The sequence below is a fragment of the Penicillium cataractarum genome (genome assembly GCF_028827025.1).
Source record: "Penicillium cataractarum strain IBT 29864 chromosome Unknown utg000005l, whole genome shotgun sequence".
Taxonomy (NCBI): domain Eukaryota; kingdom Fungi; phylum Ascomycota; class Eurotiomycetes; order Eurotiales; family Aspergillaceae; genus Penicillium; species Penicillium cataractarum.
Window position 1 is genome coordinate 4889019 of NW_026622741.1, and position 18972 is coordinate 4907990.

Here is an 18972-nt window from a genome sequence, read left to right on the forward strand (position 1 = left end):
ATTTTAACCCCTTCGGGGGCATTTATTGTGATACAACCGGGAATTTCCTGTTGTCTGATCGGCCGCTGATGTCATGCCACGGGCTATGGAAAGGTGGTGGGGCGCCACGTTTATCTTGGTCCTATTCTTTACTATCCTTGTAATATTATTGAGATATCGATAATCCTTCCATCTTGCAAGTTTGCATTGTATACTTCAACCTTGAGTTCAACTTTCGTCGTATATCATAATGCTTGCAGCTGTGAATAGAACCGTTTTAAGTTGCCGATATGCTATTGACGTATCTTTCGATAGCGCTGCTTTTGCCTCTGACGGAAACTATAGGTCTCAAGATAAACCAAAGCTTCTACTACCAAAGCTTCTTCTACACAATTTCCCTTTCTTATCTGTTTACTGCGTGAGCTAGATCTCTTCTCTTGTCTAATCGAGGGAGTGATATCCAGCTCGAGTATTTTTTTTCCAAAAGTTTTCATCAACCGTGGGGGCAGTGTCCATTGTCTCTGGCCTTTCGATTTGCCTTTTCGGTTTGCTTCTATGCGTGCGTCAACGAAGTAATGGTTAATAATGTGCCCCACGCTTGAATTTCTGCACGAATTAAACAAAACCTCTTCGGCACTACAATATTGCCTTACTATATACGTTTGTAGCTACATGAGATATTAGAAGGAGAGAATGAGTGTTATGGTAATATTGCATGGGGTTTGGATGGCAATAATGGTACATTCAAACTTCGCTGGACAAATAAATTCAGATTTACAGGAATCGGCCCTTCTTGGTCGGCCAGTTGGCAACGTAGTTGAAGCAGGTCACCACAGTGTCACCGAATTCCCCTGGGTAGGACTCGCAGTTAGTGCAGCTGTAGATACCGTGTTGGGCACCCTGAAAAAAAGCGATAGCAGTATCATTGCTCTTTACAGCAGCGAAGTGGATCTTTTCTGCGTTTAGGTACTCAAAGTTACCGGTCATACCCAAGGTCAAGAGAGGATAGAAGAGACTGGGGCTAATTGGGTCGAGTCAAAATCGATACCGGCAAGCCCGTCGACCCCAATGTTAAATGTGTCATTCACACAAATGGCTAGAGTCGAAAGATAACGGCGAACGGTAGTTTTGATAGCGGCGTCTATATATGATTCGGAAATACTATTCTAGCTGGAGGGCACACGGACTGAGTGAACCGTCTGCTTCGTGGTACTATTCTTCTTGAGAAGAGTCCAAGGGTAAGAAGTCTAGTGAAGAGTGCGAGCATCCGTAGTGATGAAAAGGTCGTTAAATCCAATATATAGACCACCGGGAATAACAAAGGGTTCATCATCGGAAAACATGCCGTCACCAGCCTCAATCGCCTTCAAGCGTGCCTGGGCATGCTCGATAATACGGTTTTTACGTGCAACCACGCCGAACACCGAAATTTCCCAAGCCCTCGCATTCTTTAAGAGCAAGGAAGATGCGTTGCTGAGGATCCACTTGAACATCGCATAATCGTTAGAGGTTTCACCTCGGAGCAAATTTCCCGGTTAGAGGTTTGACTCCGAGGTGTTCTTATAGTAAACTAGCCTATCTTCAAAACTGAGATATGATCTGCACCTCTTGTCTACGTTGTGGGTCAACTGGCCTCTAGTATGATTTGATTGGATGGGAAATGATAACAGGCATCTATGAACTCTGTGGGGGTGGTGCGGACTCTGTCCCACTCATCCCCTCTACACATAATGTGTACAGTGTTCCAAATACTCATTTCCCTGGTTATTACCTCCACCGCGATGATTATCAATTTGACCAAAACACCTACCAATATGTATCCATGGCATCTGACCACATAGGTATGTACCCGCCCTTTACGCGTGGGTGGAAAGCTCGTGGGTGGTTAGTGTCATGAATACTCCACTTCCTTCAAGTCCGCTTGTTTCATATAGACGCTCGGCACTTCCACGGCAAGGGACTTTCTGAAAGCGGTTCCAGAGTCCACATATGCTATATAATATATCAGTTCATGGTTTATAAGATGTCAGTTCATAGTTCTGTTCTCCTACCCTGTCTTTGAGTTTTCCATTCATTCTGTCGCGCATTCTGTCAATACCTTCGTTCCGTTTGCTTTCGTTCTTTCTTTTATCCACTCTCTTTTATTCCCAGGATGTGGAACCCTTGGGTAATTGCCGCCCTGTCGGCCATGGCTGCTGCGCAGCTTACTGGCCATGTTGGGCCCCTGACTTCGGTGGCTGAGAAGGCGGCGATCAAGACATGCAATGTCCTCGACTACGGAGCGGTGGCTGATAACTCAACAGATGTTGGCCAACCCATTGCTGACGCCTTCGCTGACTGCTCCTCTGGCGGACTGGTGTATGTGCCCGAGGGAAACTATGCGATGCAGACTTGGGTCTCGCTGGCAGATGGAGTGGGATGGGCGCTACAGATTGACGGGGTCATCTACCGGGCGGCCAACCCCTCCAGCCAGAGTTACATGATTGAGATTTCCGGTGGGAGTGACTTTGAGCTCTTCAGCTCCACGTCGGCCGGCGCCATTCAGGGCAGCGGCTATCTCTACCACATGCAGGGTACCGCCATCGGTCCACGCCTGTTGCACGTCTCCGCAGTTTCGGATTGGTCGGTCCATGACTTCCTGCTGGTAGACGCCCCCATGTTTCACTTTGTCATCCAGGGTGGGATCAATGGGGAGATTTATAACATGGCAATCCGGGGTGGGAACGAGGGAGGATTGGATGGCATCGACGTCTCCGGCACCAATATATGGATCCACGATGTCATGGTCACCAACAAAGATGAGTGTGTCACGGTCAAGGTGAGTGCGTCTGGTGTCCGAGTCCTGACTATATGTGGTGCTGAGGGACCCGACTGAAGTGACTCTCTGGCTAATAATAGCTCTTCTTCGGACTAGAATGATTCAACTAACCTCTTGATTGAGGATATATACTGCAACTGGAGTGGTGGTTGCGCTATCGGATCTCTGAGTCTCGGGGCCAATGTCAGCAACATCGTCTACTCCAATATTTACACTTGGTCATCCAACCAGATGATGATGATCAAGAGTAACGAGGGCAGTGGTACCGTGTCTAATGTGGTGTTTGAGAACTTTATCGGTAAGTTGACACGCAAGAGCGTGCGACTCGTCAGGAGAAGGGAGAGAAAGAGAAAGTGGCTGATTAGACCTAGGCCACGGCAATGCGTACTCCCTGGATATCGACAGCTACTGGGCCAGTATGTCCTCAAGCGGTGGCGAGGGTATTGAGATCAGTAACCTCACTATTCGCAACTGGAAGGGAACAGAGGCCAATGGAGAGCAGCGTGGACCCATCAAAGTCCTCTGTCCCGAAGGCAATCCGTGCTACGACATTACCATTGAGGACTTTGCCATGTGGAGCGAGTGGAACTATGGGCAATGGTATTCGTGTGGGAGCGCGTATGGTGACGGCTTTTGTCTGGACAACAGCACCGACCCGGACAGTTACACCTCCTATGCGGCCACGACCACCACCGTCTGGACTGCTCCATCTGGCTATTCCGCCGCTACTATGCCAGACGACCTCGCAACTGCCTTTGGATTAACCGCCCCGATTCCCATCCCGACTCTGCCCGCCTCTTTCTTCCCAGGGGTCACACCTATCAGCCCATTCGCGGGTGCATCCGCACAGGCAACTCCCAGCAGCTCCTCTAGGACAGTGGTCTCCATTACCCCCTCTTCGCTGGTATCTCACCTCTTGATGGCCAGTCCCTCTACTACCACCAGTCCCATGACCAGCTCCAGCAGCTCTTACATCTCTACAGCGGAGCGCTCGGGTGTGAACAAGGCGGAGAATCCGACCAAGGACCATCACCACCACCACATGCATTCCTGCCAGCGCCATGGACAGTGCCACTAGTGGACTAATCAAAATTTACCCAATCACAGCACAATCGCAGCCTGAGGCTGTTTATTTTCTTGTCACTCGTTTACTAGCCATTTTAATATAATATTTCTCAATTGAAGTTTGAAGGGAAGTGTGAAGACCGCCTCATCGGACGGTCAGGATGAAGACTATTCATTTAGCCCTAACGGAATACCTTGATTGTATATATAAAGTTATTTCCCTCGCCCATTTGCCAACAACGTAATATAAAATTTCAAAATTTTAACCACAGGAATTGCCAATTTTTGCCGGGGGTAAGCTGGAGACATAGGCTTTAACTTCATCAATATCCCTCGTACAATCAACAAGACGCCCTTCCAATTCCTTGCCATTTCCAGAGCAGAGATAAACACAAGTCCAAGCGGCTAACTCTGCCTTAAAGTCGGGATGCAACTTGGAGAGCTTTGCCATCATCTCAATGACATAAGGAGCTTCTTTCTTGGTCTTCTCTGGGAAAGCCGTTTCATGAAGAGAGGTCTTGACCTCTCCTGGATGGATTGAAAATACGGAAATGCCGTTGGAAGGGAAGCCAAATGTACCCTTCTGCAATAAATTGAGTTCCGCCTGTAAAACGCCGGCAAAGCGTGTAATCCCCGTTTTTGCGCAACCATATGCCGCTGTCCAGGGCAGATCGGCTGCTGCGGCGCGGGATGAGGTGTAGATAATAACCCCGGAGTTGCGCTCTTGCATTGAAGGTAGAATCATTCGTGTTAACTCGGTAGGCGACTTGACCATCAATTCCATCTGGCGCCACCATTCGTCTGGGTCCGTCATGTGGAATGGCATGAACGTGTTTGTGCCGGCATTACAAATAAGGATATCGATCGCACCGAGTTTTTCAACTACCTAGATAGGGACGCGCGTAAGTCGAGGCCGTCCAAAACAGAAATGGGCATTTGAATCATGAAATTGTTGATCATGTATAGTTACCTCTTTAACCAGACGGTCCAGATCTTCTCGCACACAGATGTCGGCGATCACACCAATACATTTGCGTCCAAGCTTCGCCACATCGCTCGTGGTATCTTCGACTTCCTTTTTCGTTCGCCCGGAAATGGCAACAGCCGCACCGGAGCTTGCAAGAGCTAGTGCAATCTCACGTCCAATACCCCTCCCCGAGCCAGTCACCAGCGCGACTTTACCTTCCAAGGAACCATTAAAAAGGTCAGGGTTAATCGCTGGGTAGATACCGGTTCGAAGAGTAAACTCTGGCTTTACGGTGTTCGTCATGGTAGTAGACGTGGTCATGGAATTATTTCCTCTAAGATCAGGTGCACATTAATGAAAGCCGGCTAATTTATAGCATGGAGGAGCCGAGACAGATCTTCAACATGGCGGAATACCCGAGGTGGACCGCATCGGTTCTACCGGATATCAGCAACCATTAAAACGTGCAGTTTCCACTCATGATTTCAGTAATTCTCCCAAGGGTATCTTGAAAGAACCGAAATCAAGTTCTATACAGTGTTTGTCATGGCATTCGAAATTTACATCCCTTCGTCACTCACGTTCCAAGACTACATTGGAATTACCCAGTGTGCCCGAACGCTCGCCGATGGCTACGATCGAAAGGTACTATTTCCCCAACCCCATGACTCTCAAATACTGTGGCTCACCCTGAATTACTAGGACAAATCTCGCGTGAGGGCCTCTCTAGCGCCCAACATTATCGTCGACTATAGCAAAGTTGTACCAGAGTGGGGTCGCAAAGCATTTACCGCGGATGTATTTGTCGAGGAGTGGCTGGGACCGACACACCTCGGAGTTAAGGCACTAGCAACACAGCATCTACTCGGCGCACCCTACTTCAAATCTGTTACCTCGGAGAAGATCGTGGTGGAGTGGCAGCAATTAGCGAGCCATGGAAGACGAGTCCAGGGCGAGGATTTCGCGCACCCGATGTGCAAGATTGACGAGATCTCGGATGGGAGGAGTTGGATGCAACAGATCTTTGTGAAGGTGGATGGGCAGTGGCGTATTTCTGAGATTCGACCCGAGGTTCTTTATCATACCGGTGATTTCTTGAAGGTCGGACGACCGGATGAGGAGAGTGTTTGAGTTAGGCTTGTCATTGTACCTAAAGACTAGAGTAGAACAGTTGATTGCGCTTTTTAGCTATTACTTTGAGCTCATAGCATCGGCGTGTTTGATTGGCAGGAAACTCCGTAAGTCTTTTAGCGATCAAATGTCCTCATTTAATCATAGTAAGCGTGATTCCCTAATCCTCCAAATGAAGGAAATCCGTGAGCTCGGCTTTTCCGACTGGAGGGAGGAATGATGATGCCGTACCCCATACCCACACCCCGCACGCCTGGGATCAGACCCCTGCCGAATACTATCCACTCATTTGCTACAGAGAACTCCACTGTAAAGGTCAAGCTCATGGGACTTGTTGATCGGATCTTCCAGGGATGCTTGTTCGGAGTTGAACCCTGGACCCAAAGGGTCGGCTCCAGTAAACCCCGCATTTTTGCCTGTACACAGTGTACTTGGTATACTGGACGGAATTCCCGACGATGAGGTATTGTGGCGGCTCACTAGACCTCGCATTGGAGCAGACCGCTGTTGTCTTCGAGCGCCTCTTAGATCCTTCTGACAAGTACTAACGGAAGATCCGCTATGCGATTACTTATAAAGGAGCGACATGGATCATAGCTCCAAGCTCGACGCTGGTAGCTTTGTACAGAGTACTTGTTAACTCGCACGATGGAAATCTCACAAGAAACAAAGGAAGGTGAAACTGGGGTGTCTCAGTTGGAGCACACTGAACAGGATGTACCTCCAGTACTGAACGAGGATGAACCTCAGACCCCTTACCAGCTGGGCTGGAGGACCATACTGGCAGTCCTGACTTTATCCATGGCCAATGTTTGTGCGGCGCTGTCTAATACGGTATGCTTGTCTATATCTCACCTCAATGAGCTTAACACAGAAACTAAACCACGTCTTCACCACACTAGACAAACACTACGATCAAATTCCAAGTAGCAACCGTCGCACATTCGCCGTCTGATGCCGCTCTCGCCTCGTGGATTGCCAATGGCAACTTTCTTCTCAGCCTTGCGCTGGGCCCGATATTTGTACGTCAAATTCCACCCGGGCCTAACTTTCGTGAGTTGACAGAATGTAGGGCTCTGTTAGCGATCGCTTAGGCAAGAAATGGTTCCTTGTAGGAGGCGCCTCGCTCGGAGTTATTGGATCCATGGTCTCCGGGTCTGCCCATAAAATCACCGATATCATCGGGGGCAATATCCTAACTGGTATTGCCAATGCAGGCTGTGTAAGTAAACATAACATCATCAAATCAATGCTATCTCCAATCCCTGTTACTAACCATACACTAGATCGTTTCCATATCCTGCATCCAAGAAATCATGCCCAACAAGCTTCGCCCCTGGGCAATGGGTGTCTCCCAAGCCATGGCCAGCGCCTTTGTCATTCTCGGGACCTTCGTTGCAGCAGCGTTTGTCCAACATAATATAGGAGGTGCCGGTGGATGGCGCTGGGCTTACTACTTCAACGGAATCATCTATGGCTTCACTGCGGTCGCAATAGGGCTTACTTATTTCCCACCCCGTCCGCTACTCGGTCGACACCGTGCGCTGAAGGAAATCATGACTACCGTGGACTTTGTCGGTATCCTCTTGATGGCAGGATCGTTTACGTCGCTTATCATCGGTCTGACCTGGGGCGGCACTACGTACCCGTGGAATTCGGGACGGATCATTGCTACGCTGACGATGGGATGTGTTGGGCTTGTTCTGTTCGGGTTATACGAAGCTTTCGTCGTAAAGGAGGGTATTCTTGATCGTCGATTGTTTTCCGAGTCGATGAATTTCCCGATTTTGCTCTTCGTGTGCACGATTGATGGAATCCTGCTGCTCGGTGTGAATGTCGCTCTCTCGCAGGAGATCTTTGATTTGTTCACACAAGATGCAGTGAGTATTGCGGTGATGTTGACTCCATACTTGGCTCTCTCGACTTTTGGTTGTATCCCGGCGGGCTGGATCATGGCGTCTACCAAGTCATACAAGACCCTACTGGTTGCTGCTCTACTCTGGTGTTCCCTTTTTACAGGTACGCTTCCCTCCCGATTTGACCATTGAAACAAATCTCTAACAACGTTCCAATATAATCAGGCTTGATGGGCCTCATCACTGCCGAGAGGAAGAGCTGGGCGTACGCTTTCTCCGCACTATTCGGTGCTGGCACGGCCGTAACAACCACCATTCCAGGTAAGATACCACCAACCCTTTATCTTAAGCCACGATAAATATCCAAGAGAAATTTAACCAATTTCCATTACAGTCACTGCCCTCGCCCTCTCCATCCCATCCTACCTAATCGGCACAGCTGCCACCGTATCCATGTCCTGCCGAGCCCTGGGAGGCATCGTCGGCATCACTATCTTCACGGCGATCTACAACAACAAATACGCCTCATACGTTGGTCCCGAAATTGCGAATAACTCTGAAGCCCCCGTTCAAAAGGTGGAGAGTGCTATGGCGTGGAAGTATATGTGGATCACGCTTGCGTGCTTGATTGCCGCGAATGGCGTTGCTGCTTGCTTCTTGAAGAGTGTTAAGAGTATGATGACTGGGCATGTTGAGTCTGCTTTGGAGCATAATAAGATTCGGGAGAAGCAGCTTGAGTAAGAGTCTAATGGAAGGAGCCCTGGAGGAGGGATGTGGTGGAAGGGGTAATGGATGAGATGTGGTGATAATAATGATTGTATTTTCGGGGTGGATTAGTCGAAGTCTTATTGTAGTGTATACCACCGTCCAGTTGTGATATATGTTTTGTTGGTTCTGCAGACTGGATAGTTAAAAGAAAGCCAATCAAGGATTAAATAGCCCAGGGAGTAACCGGAAAGACTTCCATAAGGTTGTTTTGATCTCGCGGCCTGGAAGCACATAAAGAGGCTGGTGCCAGGTTTGATGAAGCTCGATCCCACCTTGTACCATCAATTCAAACTTGGTATAACGAGATGGTGGAAGTAAATTCAAGTTCGACCCTTGGGCTGTCAGACTAGAGACCACCTTGACCGATACCTACAAAGAAGCTCCACACTCTATTCTAGATCCAATACTCAATTTCAGATGAAATTCAATGAATCAATATCACATTCACTATCAAGTCCAAATCAATCGTTCCAATATATTAAGCGTGTCACAACTATACAAGACATGCACAAAGCCAACCAAGTCTCAATAGCCCAAACAATGCCACCCCATCTTCCTTTTCCCAAAAGCAACCCCATAATGTGAGATCAACCAAGGAAAAAGGAACAACAGGAAAAGCGAAAGTGTAAGCTAGACCAGCAATGCCAACGTCAATAGACAAATTAACATCACCAATCAAGAGAAACAAGGCTAGCCAAGGCAAGCATTCCCCCAATTAAGTTTAGCTATATTTACAGGATGTAAGCAGCGGCGGCAGCAACGGCAGCAACACCAGCCATGTTGCCCTTGACGTTGACGGCAGCACCAGTCCAGACGGGAGAGGTGGTAGCACCGGAAGAACCACCGGTAGTCTTGGAGGGCAGAGGGGTGGAAGTGCCAGCGGGGGTGGAACCAGCGCTGGAAGAGCCGGCAGCGGAGGAGCTGCTGGAGCCGGTAGCGGTGGCCGAGGCAGAGCTCGAGGCAGAGGAGGAGCCAGTGTCGGTGGCGGTAGCGGAGGCCGAGCTGGAGCTGTCGGTGGCAGAGGCAGAGCTCGAGGCAGAAGAGGAGGCGCTGGTGGTGGTCTCAACTGGGGGCACCGAGATGGGGTGGCCGGCGGAAGAGCACTGGGCGACGACGGCGTTGGAGACGGCTGATAGGGTTGTTAGTATGATTACTTTGGGTGGAGGGGGTGTATAACATACAGATCTGGTCACCAACGGAGCAGGCCTTCTGCACACAGGGGGTGATGTCGCTGACGAGGGAGGGCTTCTGGCAGTGGCAGGCGAAGTCGGTCAGGGACGAGCAGCCATCGGAAGTCAGGGCAGTGACGAAGCAGCTCAGCTGGTAAGAATGTTAGTTTATGAGTTTCTCCAATGGATACATATATCATGTATCATATTTTCATTCATTTTTTGGTAGTCATATCATACCGAGCAGCTGGGAATGTCGGAGAGCTGAGCGTTGGCCAGACCGGCAGCAACGAGGGCAATCAGAGTGGTGGAGAACTTCATTTTGACGGTTTAGATATTTGCTGAGCAAAAGCTGATAATATCGAAGATTGAACAAAAAAGAAGGGTTATCGAAAACGACAGTCCAAGACCTGATAGCGAGCGAGAGGCGGGGGGGTGAGGGAAAGAAAAAAAGACTGGGTCTGGGTCAGGGACAGAGATGCTCTTTATAAGCTTTGGGGGAAGTAAAGTTGAGTTCAAGTTGGACAAGACCTGGATAGTAGACGAGCCATGGCCCATGGCCCTTCAGGGTCACACTGGTTCTACTTTTCCCAAGCCTAAACCAGGTACGCTTGCTGCACTTCCCGGACATCCCGCATATCCCGCTAGCCATCACATGTTGTCGAATCTATGGAGTCCCTAAGATTGCGCGGCGAGAGACCTTCAGCGGCCGCGGTTGACTCAGATCCGGATTCCTGATTGGTTATTTCTATTTTTCTTTCATTTGATTAAACAAGGCTGGGGTCCCCGGACCCTCAATTCCAGGGCCAAGCCCTGGCCCGCTGGCACTAGATCCTGGGATGTGGGTTGCAGGCGAATAAATGCAACGAGTAATTTGACTTCTCCGTGTCTAGACTAGTTCAGGTCTCTGGTACGTTGCTCGCGTATAGACCTGCGTATAAACCTAATCTGGTTAGTAGACTTCATTGAACTAACCCCACAACGAGACTAACGTGGGTTAGCAGTACCACGGTGGATCCCTGATAGGATCGATTGTATGGCTCTCCACTTGGCCGGAGACTGCCGCAATGGGGCTAGACGAGAGATGATGGGGGGAGGGATTTTTTCTTGGTCTTTCCGAGGAGACGAGGAGAGCCAGTGATCCGGTTTGTGGTTAGACTTGGTGGCGATTATGGTCCATGATTTCAGCAGCTGGAATTGATTGTCGCTGTGCATGCAGACTTGGTTCTTGAGGTTTGATTGGTACTAGGTGCAGGACACGGCTTCCAGGTGCCCAGGCTTTAATTTCCGCTTCCAGCCTCTTGATATGAAAATAGAGAGAGACAAAGAATAATAATAGATGATGATTAGAGATACTACTTGATTGGGCTATTGATTATGTTTTTTTCTTTTGGAAAAGTACGGAGTACTGTAGATGTCATAGGAAAGCTAAGTACTGTGTAGCACCGTGCAGATACCCACTTATGGAGTGTCCTGCCTAGTGAACGCCCTGTACGTAATTGAATGGGCAGGCTTGGGATGGTGATTGCCCCTCAGCGGTGTGCAGATTACTGTGATATACGCAATGAATGCAGAGTTTGCAGACATCATACTTTTTGCAAGACAAAGGGATATCACATCTATAAATAAAGCGACGGGAGGAGAGAAAAGTCAACACAACGATGGGCAGTACCGTAGTACCTCATGGAAGTCACCACGGATAACCCCAGAGAGCAAAATAGACTCGGTCTATGATTGGTACTTTTCCACCACGCTAGTCCCTAAGAAGTCAGTAAATGGTATTGTTTCTTTTCACGGACCAACCAGGCCGAACGGTAAATCCGGGGAAGCAGGACCCCCCATCCAAATGGAGCCAAGCCACCTAGACCCTCAACCCGTCATGAGGTAGTATCCGCCTTGACCAAAAGCAGCTCGTGCCCCGGCCGCCCGTCAGCAGTATGCTGGATTATTATTATTCAAACCGATAATACTACATGATTCATGAGGAATTAAAGAAATAAATAATTATAGTCCTTACAACTTAATCGCATAGTAACCCTCTACGCGTCGTTATTACACAAACTTCCCTTTAGGCCTCATCCACGCTGTGTTAAGGGGAGGGCACCCATTGAGGCATTTGCAGTAACAACACAGAACGAGGGGTATCCATCTCCACACGTCAGAGGCGACACTATTGGCAGTTGGGGCTGGTTACCGTCCCTCCGTACTTTAGTCGTCTTTAGTGACTTTAGTTTGTTTTGGTTTTTCCAGACGGTTCGATTTTAGTCAGGGACCACCGTCCAGGACTTCTCCCAGTACTCCGTGGAGTGAGTAGACTGGATCCATAGGGCCCTATGGATGCAGGATGGAGTACTACTTCGATCCAAATTTATCCAGTTTAACGAGGGATTAGCCAGGTCGGACTAACTAGCCTCAACTGGTTTCCCCGTTAGGTCCGTCATGTCCATCCGGCTGTACGGCCGGGGGGGGGGGTGTTCAATGCGTACTTTGTGGGGCTGAGAATGGCCATTGCGATGACTATCAGTATCACTGTATGATCAGAATTTTAACTGATAGTCAGTGCTGCTACTAAGATAGGCAATTGGTTTTAGCCATTGGATTTTCCTTTGCCTTCATGGTGGGTGGGACAGTGGAACCGGGAAGAGATTCGACTCCGTGGACACTGATCAACCACTATCCAGCCTATTCTAGGATGCCTTTCTCTTGTAGTCTGTTTCGCCTTCAGCGATCCCCCAAGGTTTAATTTGCCTCCCCGGATATCGTATCGACTATCATCAGTGATCAGCCCTTCCCCCCCCCCTCCAGCGCGATGGACCGCCCTAACACTCGCTCTAAGCGATGTACATCCCCCTCTCGATCTGGGTTCCGCCCGTACCTGCATCTGCATACCGGCCACGATGGCTGTACTCGGCTATGCTGGGTAGGTTCGTGGCGATATCAGGGCCAGGATTGCTAATTAGCTTTCTTGGGGGATCTGAGGCTGCGTTCTGGACTGGATACCATGTCATGGTGCATGCTAGAGGGTTGACAAGAAAAGGGGCAATAAGGACTTGTCTAGCATCTTTTCCCAGGAACCGTGCTATCCATGGGACCAATGTACGGATGGAGTGCTGGGCGTTATGCTGGTCATGAGAGAAGAGTCCGGGGTGTATGTTTCGCAGGGGCGGATATCCACTCGATCCGAGCAGAGTGAGACATGGTGGAGGTGGGGGATAAGTCGGTGCGAACGAGTCATTTTACTCTCCTGTCTGTCCACTGTAGACCAAAGATCCAGCCGAACAAACTAAGTGCCCAGCCATTCCTCCTTGTATGGGGATTAATCGGTGGTTGGTGCCAAGGGAGGACCGCCAGAGTGACTACAAGCCCCGTTCAATCCCACGGGCAGCGTGGGGCCAGGAACAGAAGGCAGCGACGATCACATGGAAATCGTGGAGTCCAATAGCGCTTATTGATATGACAGTTTTATCTCGAGGCCGAGGGGATATGATCAGGGAGGGATTTTAGTACGCCACCTCAAGCCAGGATCAGGGACAGGATCAGGGACCGGGACTGATAGGAGGAACATAGACCAGACCATTTGGCCTTCTGGTGTTTGGCGCTGACCCTGGCCTGCTCTCTAGGGCGCCTTGCACCGGGCACGAACCCTGCATTGGGAATAGATTGGAGGCGGGTTAATCTATATTTTTCAGTCCATGACTTTGACGGCAACGGCTAGAGAAAGTGGATGGACAGGGTTAGACAGTAGACAGTCGAATCCCCCCCCCCCCCTGTCAAGGTCAATTTTATTTTGTGTGCCACTCGGGAAATTTAGAGAGGCGATGGGCATAAACGGCTTTCTTCAATCGTACCTGGTGTTGGACCTGTCAGTTTCCCCCGTCAGCAGTATTCATAAAGTTCCATTGGCCAGAGACTGCGGGGAGAAGAATCCAGATTGAAAGTGGAACTCGGAGACAAAAGTAGAAATTCAGAAATCCGGGGAGACTCCCAGTGCATCCATAAGGTATAATCCAGTCTTTGCTAGATTTCCCTAGTTTTTACTACAAGCGAGCCGCCCCATCAGGAGTTACTACAACGATTGGACCTAAATAACCCGGTCATGTCGATCGCAAAACGGGTGGATATTCAATCCCTCCTCCGTCCTTCATACAGCACTATTTAGTTGTAGTTGTTCTATCCATATTCATCGGAACTCACTTCCACACTCGGTGGAATAATAAGGATTATCTTCCGTTGTCTACTTTCGGTCTAGGGTCTAGACGATGTCTAGACGATGTTACCCGGTGTCCAGGGACCTCTTCCGGGAGTTGTTAAATATAGACGCAGTGTGCCCCGGGCATTCGAAATGATAATCTCCGATCGAAGATCCCTCGAGTCTAATACGATTCCTGGGGGGTTGCTGACTGGCTCGAGGCTCGTGTTGGTTGTCGTTGTTACGGGCCTCGTCTTGTGTTGCGCTTGAAGAGTAATCTCTCTGAGACAGTAACGACGAGAAGTTGTCGGGATCATGGGCATTTGATTGTGATGCCGACTCTGCCTCGGCGAGCATATGAAGATGCTGGATCCTGTCCTGTTGTGTTGGCTGCAAAGAGATGGGAACGAGGCCCCCAACTCGAATGGCTCCAGAATACTTCTGCACAAAATTCTTCAAGTCACCTACTATCGGCGTGACACAAGAACGTGGAATGTTCAACCCATTGAATTCGTATCTCGTTGCCCATTGCTAACTGTACAATCCCAAACGCCCGCTTGCAAGCAAATCACCTCCCTGGGGAGCCAGTTTAATCTGTGGACAGTTCCAGCAGACCAGACTCTCAACCTCTTCTATCCTCGCCTGTCATTGCACCTCCTAAGAGAGCAGTTCATCCATATGCGCCCTCTCTTTGACATTCCCATCTTGCAAAAGAACTGCCAGAACTTCGATAGGAGGCTCCAACTTGAGCATATTCGCCCGTCGCCAGCGCTTGACTCGAGCAATACCAATGCACGGCTAGAACCAGATATTAGCCAATGCTTCTCGTAGGACGAAATTCACCCCAAGTCTCGACGTAGACCATGCCAAAACATATACATACCCCATATTGACTAGACAGATCAAAGTGACGAAGAATCTTCTCCTCCAGATCCAAATCACCCTGGTGAACTGTAGAAAGACAAATCAGCTTCCCATATTCTCATAGACATGCAACACCCCCACCCCCAACGTACCCCGCGGAGCCTTCCGCTTCTGCTCCTCCTTCCTCCAGTATGACTGCAAGTCCTTCCGAGTCAATTTCAGCGCCCGCTCATCCTCAGCGGAGACGGGCTCCTTCAGTTCCGCGACTACCTGTTGTCGAACAGCTAGCTCGGCGACATGAGGCTTGGAGGGGTGCGCATCGGCAAGAACCTGCTGAGGCTCTGGAGTTCCTGCTGGAGAAACTTCAACGGGAGAATCGAGGCTCTTGGCCTTGTGGATTGCGGTCGGGGTGCTGGATGGTTTGGTGACTCGGGACTGGTTGCCGAAGGAGAGGGTTGCCTGGGCGGCAGCTCGACGGCGGGGAGGCATCGTGAGAGTAGAGGGATGTATGGTGCGACCGTAAGGATATTGGGTTATGTTGTTGGAATGGGAGGTGAAGTGCGTAGATGTCGTTGAATCTGGGGGTAGGTTGAAGGGGGTGGGTTTTTGGTGGAGTCTGATGATGTCGTTTTGGTTGTGTTGCGCCTGGCAACCGCAACCAACGATTTTGCCCGCACGCGGCACGGCCAGGGACTTGGCTGGATCAGGAGGGTTTGGCGGGGTTTTGCATGCTTGTTGAGGGCTTGGGAGTATAGATGTGGAGTGTAAATAGAGGATGTTTCTAGGTATGACCTACCTATGTATAGAGTAGGTAGTAAGCGCTATCTATATGGAGTATTCTACCAAGTGGGAATCTACCAAGTACCTAACTTGATACTTCTGGACAATGTGATACTTATTAGAGTGGAACTTTAAGCCCGGATGTAGTACAACGGAGTATATACCGTGACGACTTCGAATATATATTCATCAGCCCGTAGGTCATGGAAGTAGGCATTCCAGGGCTGCTAGGCTGAGGTGAGCATGCGATGACCGGGAGTATGCTAGACCTAACAGTGTAGATTCATCTTTCGAATTGGCCCGCAATGGAACGGGATGCGTTGTCCATACCTTCTACTCTCGTATTATCCTCCAATGTCGTGACTTGTACCGCGCGTCTAAACCCCATGATGCAATCGCGGCTCAAAGTTAGGCTCGGCTGGGGGAGGCTGGAGGTTCGCCCTTGAGGGACTTCCCCCCACATGGGAAACTCACCTTGAAAGCTGCCCTCAGCTCTTCTTTCTACCCAACCAAGCGTCTCCTCCAGACGACAACCCTCCCGTCCACATTCTCGTATTACCGCCATCCATCAGCCGCACTTCCCGCCCCATCTGCACATTGGTTTTCATCTTTCCTACTCCTCCCCCCTTTCCTTCCCCCCCCAACGACAACCACATCCCGTTGGGGGCCCATATGAACCGTGCGACAGGGTCCCGAGGTCGCAGATTCCCCACAACTTCACCGCGCCCCCTCCGCCGCATGCCCATGGTGTTGCGGGAACAGTTCGATCGAGATGGCCGCCTTTGTGCGCGTTTCAGGTCCGGCAAATGGCAATTTTCTCATCGGATACCCCGGCATCTCTGCCACCATGGTAAGCGCCGACTGGACACCTTCTCTCCCCGTTAACCTCGTTGTCCCTGGTTTCCCCCGGAGCCGCCGTTCTATCATCCCCTTGGACTTGATGAACACACAAAGAGAGGAACCTCAAAGCCAACTGACTATCGCTTAAATGACCAGCCCCGAATCGAAGGTAAAGTCGAGATCCGGCCCAGCGTCGGTATCTCCGCCCCGGTCAATGTCTCCCTAGTCACCATATCTCTCCTCCGCCGTGAGACCATCCACCCGTCCGCCGACTCTGTCACAAAGAAGCGCCTGGCCCCGCCTCGCAAAGAAATCACCGATATCGTGGGCAAGGAAATGCTATTATTTCGATGTCCCGCCGGGAAAGAATACGAAGAGGTCATTGCTATGGATCTACCATTCGTCTTATTTATCCCATTTGGCCGCGGCGGTCGCGATGCTTCACGAAGAGTACCCCCCGCGAGCCTACAATTACCGAGTCGAACGGCCGAAACATACTATGAGATGGTGGTTATGGTGCAACAAGGGCACTCTGAACAACGCAAATACACATTCCCCGTCCCTATCGCCCGTTACGACACCCTTTCTACCTTTGGCATGTATAATCGCCCCGAGTCGGCCGAGCGGGTATCCGATCATCTCGTCACATTAGCCATTTCATTACCACGATGGTCCTACGGCCCGCTAGATCCCGTCAGCGTCTACGTTAAACTATCCCCGAATCAAGACTGGATGGGTAAGGCCCGGAAAGTCACTATCAGCAAGATTACCATCGGCATCGACGAGGAAATCATCTACAATCATGAGGGCGATGAGCCCCAGCGTAAGGTCAAGACCTTGGCTAAGAAGACAGAGGCCGTGGGCGTCAGGTTACCCCAGTCCGGTTATCTCACCAATCTGGGATTGGTGTTTCCAGCCAAGGACATGCGGGATTCGGAAGGTATATTGCCGCGTAGTCGGACGGCATTTCCCATGTATGGAGTGAGTGGGTTCACGACGACGGCGAGTTTGTATAAAATTGAGTATTACCTCACAGTGCGAGTAAGTTTTCGACATGTTAAAAGAGGCAAACCAAGTCCACTCCTGGATGTCGGAAGCTAACTTAATCGCCTAGGCACATTTAACATCTGCGCGAGACATCACAATTCGCCAACCGATTGTGGTTTGCCCTCTTGACCATGCTGGTTGTAAAGAGGAGATGGAAGCGATCGAACTAGCCGCACGAGACGCCGCTCATGTGAACCCAGATAACCCGATGCTGCCTTTGCCATCCATCGTTCGACCCAATGATCCCAACGCCCTTGATCACCTCGGAGTAGCCTTGGTTGGGAATCAAAAGAAACCTCTGATCGACTGAGCATGCGCCACATGGTTGCATTGGCTCAAAATCTGTGGATATTCCACCACACTCATCTCACATTCCTCGAGTGCATTTTCAAATGCACTAATCACACCTCACCCGGAGACTCCCCGGCTCACATTGCAGCATTTTCAACGCTGCAAAGAAGACCGAATGGGAGCTCATTTTATTACAGGCCCCGAACTACCCGGGTCGCCTCACCGAATACCATGTCCTGTCATGTCTTATGATTGCATAGAGCTTGGAGTTTGTTGCATGGCATTCAAGGAAGCTCGTTCGAATTTTTCATTCAACAGGGGGAAACGGGGTGTTGGGAGGAGGCTCATTACTTGGTGGTTCGGGGCTTTGGGAGCCGAGACGTCAAGAGTCTTGATATTGGATCACAGAGGCGCCTTCTACCAGGTTTCATCTTGGCCTACCATTCCCGCATTATATGCTCCCGCTTTGATCTGTCCGAGTTGATCTGATTGATTGATCTACTTCCAATCCGCTCTCGATATTACTGAATACTCTCGTACCACTTTGTGGTCGTATCTAGGTAGAACTGAAATGTAAATGTCTAATCTTGCATTTGAGTATACAAGTATGATCGTAATTGAGTTTCTGGAGGCGATCACCCGATCATTTGACTAGGTAAGAGCTTATTTATTCCATGGATGGTCTGGGCTCTGATGGCTAAAGATAAACATGCGGGGTATCAAAAAAGCAAGACTGCACCCTGTCCTTCCACAATTCTATTCTCCGATCTTCAAAAATCCCATGGCGGCGCTGAGAATGTCCGAGTCGACAACATCCTCCTGATTCATAGTTTGTTTCTGATTCTCAATATCCTGCAGGCATTCTTTTAGAATGTTGAGGATGGCTTGATATTGTCTCGAAGAGGGCCCAAATGTCTCGAGGGCATTCTCAAGGCTGTTTGATATCTAACAACAATCTTAACGCTTTTCATAATAAGTCACAGCTATACAGTACATACCTTGCGCAGCAGATCATTGTAATCCGTTTTGTCCGCCATATCGAAACGATCGAGGATATAACGGTGGGATTCAGGAGAGTGACCCGCCATTGAAGCGGCCCTGATAGGCGCTTATCGATAAGCTCCGAATTTCTCGCGACGTCCGACCCTCGTCTTTGCGACTGACTCTACAACTTACTCATTTACACCCAGATCTCCTCGCCAGACAGT

The 18972-nt window shown here is 49.8% G+C and overlaps 10 protein-coding genes across 10 annotated transcripts; 4 read left to right on the forward strand and 6 right to left on the reverse strand.

Annotated features, from left to right (window-relative positions):
- Window positions 1-753: 753 nt before the first annotated feature.
- N7496_007467 (uncharacterized protein) lies at window positions 754-966 on the reverse strand (the record flags this gene model as incomplete). The annotated part of the gene is made up of 1 exon (XM_056700396.1): window positions 754-966. The coding sequence occupies one exon, from the start codon at window positions 964-966 to the stop codon at window positions 754-756; it is 213 nt and encodes a 70-aa protein (XP_056555809.1).
- Window positions 967-1226: 260 nt separating this feature from the next.
- On the reverse strand, window positions 1227-1472 carry N7496_007468 (uncharacterized protein; the record flags this gene model as incomplete). The annotated part of the gene is made up of 1 exon (XM_056700397.1): window positions 1227-1472. The coding sequence occupies one exon, from the start codon at window positions 1470-1472 to the stop codon at window positions 1227-1229; it is 246 nt and encodes an 81-aa protein (XP_056555810.1).
- A 659-nt stretch (window positions 1473-2131) lies between these two features.
- N7496_007469 (uncharacterized protein) lies at window positions 2132-3875 on the forward strand (the record flags this gene model as incomplete). The annotated part of the gene is made up of 3 exons (XM_056700398.1): window positions 2132-2797; window positions 2894-3095; window positions 3169-3875. 3 exons carry the CDS (start codon window positions 2132-2134, stop codon window positions 3873-3875), a joined length of 1575 nt encoding a protein of 524 aa, XP_056555811.1.
- A 249-nt stretch (window positions 3876-4124) lies between these two features.
- On the reverse strand, window positions 4125-5132 carry N7496_007470 (SDR family NAD(P)-dependent oxidoreductase; the record flags this gene model as incomplete). Its single annotated transcript, XM_056700399.1, has 2 exons — window positions 4125-4748; window positions 4833-5132. The coding sequence occupies 2 exons, from the start codon at window positions 5130-5132 to the stop codon at window positions 4125-4127; spliced, it is 924 nt and encodes a 307-aa protein (XP_056555812.1).
- A 243-nt stretch (window positions 5133-5375) lies between these two features.
- On the forward strand, window positions 5376-5960 carry N7496_007471 (NTF2-like protein; the record flags this gene model as incomplete). The annotated part of the gene is made up of 2 exons (XM_056700400.1): window positions 5376-5474; window positions 5532-5960. The coding sequence occupies 2 exons, from the start codon at window positions 5376-5378 to the stop codon at window positions 5958-5960; spliced, it is 528 nt and encodes a 175-aa protein (XP_056555813.1).
- A 648-nt stretch (window positions 5961-6608) lies between these two features.
- On the forward strand, window positions 6609-8557 carry N7496_007472 (MFS general substrate transporter; the record flags this gene model as incomplete). The annotated part of the gene is made up of 6 exons (XM_056700401.1): window positions 6609-6794; window positions 6863-6982; window positions 7033-7182; window positions 7247-7979; window positions 8042-8137; window positions 8211-8557. The coding sequence occupies 6 exons, from the start codon at window positions 6609-6611 to the stop codon at window positions 8555-8557; spliced, it is 1632 nt and encodes a 543-aa protein (XP_056555814.1).
- A 758-nt stretch (window positions 8558-9315) lies between these two features.
- On the reverse strand, window positions 9316-10074 carry N7496_007473 (CFEM domain-containing protein; the record flags this gene model as incomplete). The annotated part of the gene is made up of 3 exons (XM_056700402.1): window positions 9316-9713; window positions 9766-9904; window positions 9994-10074. The coding sequence occupies 3 exons, from the start codon at window positions 10072-10074 to the stop codon at window positions 9316-9318; spliced, it is 618 nt and encodes a 205-aa protein (XP_056555815.1).
- A 4525-nt stretch (window positions 10075-14599) lies between these two features.
- On the reverse strand, window positions 14600-15295 carry N7496_007474 (putative DNA polymerase delta subunit 4; the record flags this gene model as incomplete). The annotated part of the gene is made up of 3 exons (XM_056700403.1): window positions 14600-14740; window positions 14826-14893; window positions 14959-15295. 3 exons carry the CDS (start codon window positions 15293-15295, stop codon window positions 14600-14602), a joined length of 546 nt encoding a protein of 181 aa, XP_056555816.1.
- A 1063-nt stretch (window positions 15296-16358) lies between these two features.
- On the forward strand, window positions 16359-17783 carry N7496_007475 (arrestin C-terminal domain-containing protein; the record flags this gene model as incomplete). The annotated part of the gene is made up of 3 exons (XM_056700404.1): window positions 16359-16436; window positions 16583-17467; window positions 17541-17783. 3 exons carry the CDS (start codon window positions 16359-16361, stop codon window positions 17781-17783), a joined length of 1206 nt encoding a protein of 401 aa, XP_056555817.1.
- Window positions 17784-18520: 737 nt separating this feature from the next.
- N7496_007476 (uncharacterized protein) lies at window positions 18521-18801 on the reverse strand (the record flags this gene model as incomplete). The annotated part of the gene is made up of 2 exons (XM_056700405.1): window positions 18521-18709; window positions 18763-18801. The coding sequence occupies 2 exons, from the start codon at window positions 18799-18801 to the stop codon at window positions 18521-18523; spliced, it is 228 nt and encodes a 75-aa protein (XP_056555818.1).
- Window positions 18802-18972: the final 171 nt, after the last annotated feature.